We start from the raw sequence: 7,083 nt of genomic DNA on the forward strand, positions 1-7,083 counted from the left end.
AAAAAGATCAGTTCCTACAATCTTCTTCTAATGCTGGTCAAAATAAGTTGAAATGGCAGTGATTTCCAAAATGAACTGATGAACTTTACAAAGGACTCTAAGCAATACCTTCCTAATTTTGTAATTCCTAATATGTTATAATTGGCAAAATATATGGATAACTGTCCTGAGTGCTTAGTGGATTTTAAAATTCAATTCATTATAAAGTATTTCAGTGTGATACCTTTTGTGTACACCCACCTCACTTATGGCTGCGTTGTCTTCTTCCCCTGGGCGTACAAGTCTATTTCCAGTCAGCCTCATGGACAACCCAAAGTCACTAATAACACAGGTTCCATCATTTTTCACTAGGACATTTCTGCTGTTTAAATCTCGATGGGAAATTGCAGGTTTGTAATGATCTGTTTGGATAATTTCAAACGTTTATTAATACATACATAGCTACTTTTACTGATGTCTCCAATGTGAGCTATAAAATGAGCATATAGGTAACAGAAAGTACATGAATACAGATGATGGTATTCTTTTCTCACTTATTAATTTTCTAATACTAAAAAGGACACAAGAGATCAAAACTTAAAACTCATAAGCATCAATATTTTTCTAATATATTTTACAATATATCTCTTCTTTTATGGAGAATTAACTCGACAGTACCTAGTAACAACAACAACAAACATTCAGCTGTACCTATAGCCAACATTCTGCTGTTTCTAATTCTAATATACAATGGGGTTTTCTCGTCATCTTTGGGTAACAAAAGAAAGCAAGAAAGGAAGGAATATTTAGTACAAACAAAAACAAAAAACCAACTTGTGTAAAACAACCATCCATAAAAAACAGAAGTAGCTCCAAAATTTCCAAAGAAACGGAAAATTGTTCTCCTCTGGCTTAACAGATTGCACAGAACAGACAAACCATAAACATTTATTGACTAAGTGAATAAATCTAATTTATTTAAAATGTTAGTATTTTAATTTTTATTTAAAATTTAAGTTATTCCTCCTTATTCCTCATTTAAAATGTTATATTATTTTTTCCTGTCTATAAAGAAATCTTTTATAAACCTTATATTAAACAAGGAGTTCTGGTGGCGTAGTGCCTAAGGCATCTGACTGCTAACTGGAAGGCTGACAGTTCAAACCCACCAGCCACTTCTCAGAAGGAAGACTGGGCAATCTACTTCCATAGAGATACTGCCTCAGAAACCCAAGGAGGGGTCACTATGAGTTGGAACTGACTCGATGGCAGTGAGGGTGTATTAAACAAATCCATAGATCTTGAAATGGAAGAAATTTTATACCATGGTTTCTGCAATTCTTACGTATACAAAGAAATAGAAGAATTAGACCAAAGTCAGTTAAGTTTATTGAGTGTTTGTATATAGGCACAAATAGACTCAGTGTTTTATTACTCTCAGTAGTGAGTAGAGATGCTAATTTCACCAACAAGAAAACCAGACAGAAGGCTAATGATTCCTTTGATATTAAAGAATAAAGTGACAACACAATTGGAAGGAAAAAACGGGAGTTACAATATTTCTTCATCTGAAAGTTGACTTCTTTCTCACATTCCCCCTTTCCCACTTCCTGTTCTAGCCTTCAAAAGCTTGTATTAACTTGGCTCCTTCTCAATTCCTGTAAGAGTTACATTCCATTCTCTGAATAAAACCACAACATAAGTATATGTGGTATAATCTATAGCTGATATTTATATAGGAAAATGTATGGAGACATTGGATAATGTTGCTATACTGATACCAAATCAATATTTAAATTAAAAGATCTCACACATTAGGGAAACCAGGCCAGTGATGGGAAAAGGTCAACATGAGTCAGTGAGGTAGACAGAGGGGAAAATGGGGTCATGGCTCCTGCTATTATTAAAAAAAAAAAAAAAAAGAAAGGAGAAAGGGACAACAGAGAAGAGACAAGATAAAAATCAAGACACTACCCTTCCTGCCATAACTGATTCAAAGGAAAGAACTAATTATAGTCTGTACTTCATATAACTGCTTTCCATATTAAGGTCCCCTCAGTATTTTTAAAATCTTTTTTGGGGGGTGGTGGCAGCAAGAAAGGGGCAGAACATACAGTGATTTTGCCCTGGGCAACAACACTGTATTAAGCAAAGCCTTTACTGGCTAAGCAAGTATGTCACTGGAAAGGAAAGCATGACAGATACTGTTTTAATTACGTTAAAAATAAAACCTGAATAAAAAATAGTCTCTATATGGATATTTACACACACACACACAACACACACACACACATACCCAGAGAACAAAGGTGGTTTTGGAAATTAGTAACTAATTTTTCTGGTGAGGTTTGAATGATCTGTGTATGTTCTTTCTTCATTGGATTTATTAATTTTTTTTTTAATAGTAAGAATTTATTGCTTTTCTCACAAGGAAATGAATTCACAGGAAAATTAATTACTTTACATTACAAATAAACATGTTCAACTCCTTATTCTGAAGCAACAAACAGATCAATAGTATTATTCCTAGCTACCAAACTTCTGCCCTAAACAGCAAATTTACATCTAAGGATAATTCTCTGAAAGAACACCTTAAAATGTTTTAAAATAGTATGGTATAATCAAGAATATGTTTTAAATAATTGGGGAAAACTACAAATTCAAATAGCTACTATATTTATGATATATTCAGTGACATTTACAAAATCAATTTTTAAAAAGATTAACTGTTTAATACCAATGTTAATTAGCCAATGTTTAACAGTAATAGCTGTGTTTACATAAAACTCATATTTGAAGACAATCATTCTTTTCTATCAATGTTTAACTAAAAACTTTGCTGAATTATGCAAGCCCTGAAAAGTGGGGTTAGGATGGTATTTTACATCTGTGCTAAGCTACCTTTCTGAAGGAGTTGTTATAATAATATTTAAAAGGGAACACAATCCATACTGTTAATGTGCTAAAGCACTAAAGCAAGTACATCAAGCTGCTGACAGAGGAATAACAGTGGTCAATTCTGTATTCATGAAAAGCAAGATGTCAAGATAAATGAACTAATAAATTATTTAGGAGAAATGTATTTATATATGAATCATCAGGTAGAAAAGATGATCCACAGCTATCACATAAAAACAAAGATCTAAGAAACTGATACATTAAGGTTTCTCTTCACAACAGAGGTCAGAGACTTAAGGAATGTTCTGGGCTACAACATGATAAGAAAATTCTGTAAGGGATGAAAGCTTAAGAAAGCATGAAGACAAAATTTTCACAGCAAAGCTAATTTAGAGGTGCCTGTGATCTGAGGTATATTTTGAAACAAAGTGAGAAAGCAAATGTATTAGAGAGATGCTCTGAACAACTAGCAAAAAAATGTGCATTGAAGCTGAGGAACACAGGAGTTACAGCAAGAGCACAACCACACAAGTCTGAAACACCAGCAAGACTGACTCCTCACCATCCATTCTCCTCTTCCTACTTAGTAACAGAAACCAAGTTTGAGGCAACAATGCAGCCAGATTTAAAACAAACAAACAAACACAACTATGTATATTCTCAGGCTCCTTTGTAGTTAAGTATGGCAACAAAATGTAAGTATAGGAGTGGGACTTCTGGAGGCAAAAGGGAACAATTCCTTCTACCTTACCTTCCTTCTTCTTGCTGATTAGAATACAGTATAATGAACAATGAGGTGACCTTGAAAATGGAAGCCATATATAAGGATGGTGGAGAAGAAATATGTAGCCTGGAGCCTTGATTATATCAATGCTGCCAAAACAATCCTATACTGGCTATGCAGTGCAGTGAATTACTTGGTATTGCTTCTCTAGCCAAAGTCTTTGTAACCAGATTACTGGATGGGGACCATGCAAATAAGGTGTGTCGAACTCTAATGTTGGAATTCGTTAGTTTTGTCACTCTGCCAGGCTTAAAATGAGCCCTCCTAAAGGCAGAGGAGCAGCTCTGATAGCTTAGTGCCTAAGGCACTTGACTGCTAACCAGAAGGCTGGCGGTTCAAACCCACCAGCCACTCCTTGGAAGGAAGATGGGGCAATCTTCTTCTGTAGTGATACTGCCTCGGAAACCCAAGAAGGGGTCGCTATGAGTCAGGTCCGACTCAACGGCACATAACAACAACAACAAAGGCAGAGGGGGGATCTCACCACCATCAAGAGAAAAGGTCTAGAGGTGAAGCAGAGCGTGTCCTTGGACCCAAGATCCCTGCGCTGGACCTCCTTGGCTGAGAGACACCCTGGCGGAGAGACGTGGCAGTGGAACCAAGAAGCATGAGATAGAACAGCCCACAGAGGCAGAGGCCAGGCCGAAAGGCCAACGGTGAGAAAGGCATGTCTGAGGGCACAGCAGAGGGAAGACTGTCCTGATCAAAGAACTGTACCCTGAGCACATTCCTGAAGCTGAATTGTAGCCTGTTACTTCCCTAATAAACCCCATAATCCTGAGCATTGTCTGTTGAGTTCTGCATGGCCATCACAACAAATTATCAAATCCAACAGAGAAACAGTGAGTGCCATAGGAGGGATGGTTGGTGTTAGAATTGGTAAAAGACTGGAGGATGGCGGCATGTCTGGCCTCACAGGAATAAACCTAGGGCTGCTGATAGTGATTCTGTCTTCTTCTTGTGAAGTTACAGGAAGTCAGAAGATGCCACCTCTATGTCCTTTTTTGCAGGCTACCTTTAGATTCTTACATAAGACAGAAAAAAATTCTTTCTTATTGAAGGCACTGTCATTTTTCCTCATGATAGATTTGGTGAAAACAAATTCTAACTAAGAGAACCACTGACTTGTAAAAAGATACATTTCAGTTTTATACTAAAGACCCACCAATATAGTAATGATCCATGCAATGTTAAAACTAAAGAAGTAATCATATATTGTAGTTTACTTAAATAAACACAATAGATATAAGGAAAAAAAAATATAGTCTAGCTTAGAGGTTTTTAACCTAAGAGTCATAGATGGACTTTAAAGGAGTCTAAGAATATCTAGAATCATAAAAAACATTTTCTAAGTATGCCTATATTTTTATCTTTACAGGGAGGGAGTTCAGAAGTTTAATCTAATTCTCAAAGGAATCCATGACCCCTAGAATTCTGAAGTTCTTTTTCTTATTCTTCCTATTCCACTTCAAATGTCTCCTCATATCAGATCTTTCAAACTGGTTATAAAATAAATTATCCTTTTACTTTGAAGATATGATTAAAATTTTCCTTTGTGAATTCTGATCCCACATGAGTGTCATTCCTCTTTTATTTATTGTCTTACCTCCTCGTGGCAATTCTGTATGAAGATAAGCCAGTCCTCTGGTCACAGAATGAGCCAGACGGCAAGAGCTTACCCAGTCACTTGTATGGAGACTCAAATACTTGCACAGGGATCCCTAGAGAGAGGAAACAATAAAAAAATTAAAGTGGGATCAATTTACATTAACATGAGGTGATAAATTAGCAGGCTGATGAGGGATTTACACAGGCTAGGATTCCATGAAAATCTAATCAATTGCTACCTTTTGGAATCTCAAAAAAGTAAAACATTTTTGTGGGTAGAGAGAAGAGGAAGAAAATGGATGGGAAAAGAGATTTTATATATTATCAATCTCCAATATTAAAAATTATGAATGGTTATTTCCTCTTAAGAGCTTTTTTGATCTACTGAAAAAAAAAAAGTAATTCTTTTAGATTATTTCTTTACTGACACACTGCATCTTTTACTAGTAAAGATGCAAATCATATCGTTATGCTCACAAGTAGAAAACAGAAGGCTTTTGTTACTATGTATCAGTGTTATTCAAAGTGTTTGTCCACAAAATGTTTATTACCAGTCTGTGATAAGGATTATGCTCTAGAATGAATGTCAAAGTAAGCTTTCTTTACTGAGAAAGCCTTGCTACCAAAGTGGGGGGGGAGAAGAGGGGAAGCTAAACTAGAGTATAATTAGTGATAGAGTTGATTGACATTCTTGGGTGAGATCCTTATCTCACTGAGGACAATTAATAACCAGGACTGCTCTATATTACACTGGTCCGCCTGAAAGTCTGATTGATAACTAAGGTAAATGTCAGTTTATTTTTTATGAAGAACTTACATTGGGATAATACTCCATCACAAGTAAATACTCCATGCGTCCATCGGCAGTGACTCTCTCATCTCCAACTATAAAGCGAGCAATGTTGTCATGTTCCATCAAAGGCACTCTATAAATGTTCTTCTCATTGATAAAGTTCTGACGGTTTGCAAAGGAAAACACTTTCACAGCAACTGGACGCTCATCCAAGGAACCTTTATACACTGCTCCATATCGACCCCGGCCAATCAGCTGTACATTTTTTTTTTTTAAAGAAAATAAGGTATTAATTCCTATTACAATTGAACAATCAAGCTTATTAAATAATAAAGCATAAATCTGTACAGTACACCATAGCTCTCTATTGTTTACAGCTTAAAGTTCTCCATTAATAAAACACAGAAAACAGCTGTAAACTATAAACAACTAAAATAAACAAAAATTATGTAAAGTCATTGGAGAATAAGCAAAAGCAGGTAGATTCTGAGGGGTGTCAATACTCAGAAAATGGAAACGTCATGGGATTAAGTTATTCATTTTTATATATTTAATAAGCCTAACAATCTACTTCCGTAGTGATACCGCCTCGGAAACCCAAGGAGGGTTTGCTATGAGTCGGGGCCAACTTGACGGCACATAACAACAAGAGTAGGCTGAAGTCAGCGTTATGCAGGGGAGTTAAACTTCAGTAGAAAACCCATAATCTTTCTGGCTCAGGAGTTCTTGTGGTATAGTGGTTAAAGCATTCAGCCACTATAACCAAAAGGTTGGTGGTTTAAACTTACCAGCTGCTCTGCTGGAGAAAGATGTGGCAGTCGGCTGCTGTAAAGATTCACAGTCTTGGAAACCCTGTGGGGGCAGTGCTGCTCTGTTCTAAAGGATTCCTATGAGTCAGAATTGACTCAATAGCAGAGGGTGTGGGTTCTTCTGTCCCAAGGAACCAGAGGACAAAATCTGAAGCAGCTAAAGGTCTGGTAGCATAGTGCCTAAGGCACTTGACTGCTAACCAGAAGGCTGG

At 36.4% G+C, this 7,083-nt stretch overlaps 1 protein-coding gene across 1 annotated transcript in view; it reads right to left on the minus strand.

The window, feature by feature from the left end:
* BMPR2 (bone morphogenetic protein receptor type 2) overlaps positions 1 to 7,083 on the minus strand; it is a 230,862-nt gene that overhangs the window by 28,393 nt on the left and 195,386 nt on the right. The window contains exons 6-8 of the mRNA XM_007935044.2: positions 6,087 to 6,317; positions 5,268 to 5,382; positions 241 to 401 (exon numbers count right to left, since the gene is read on the minus strand). Coding sequence (XP_007933235.1) covers positions 241 to 401; positions 5,268 to 5,382; positions 6,087 to 6,317 — 507 coding nt within the window. The remainder of the gene's footprint in view (positions 1 to 240; positions 402 to 5,267; positions 5,383 to 6,086; positions 6,318 to 7,083) is intronic.

Source organism: Orycteropus afer, unplaced genomic scaffold, assembly GCF_000298275.1.
Source record: "Orycteropus afer afer isolate SDZICR_OR568_19922 unplaced genomic scaffold, OryAfe1.0 scaffold00002, whole genome shotgun sequence".
Taxonomy (NCBI): Eukaryota; Metazoa; Chordata; class Mammalia; order Tubulidentata; family Orycteropodidae; genus Orycteropus; species Orycteropus afer.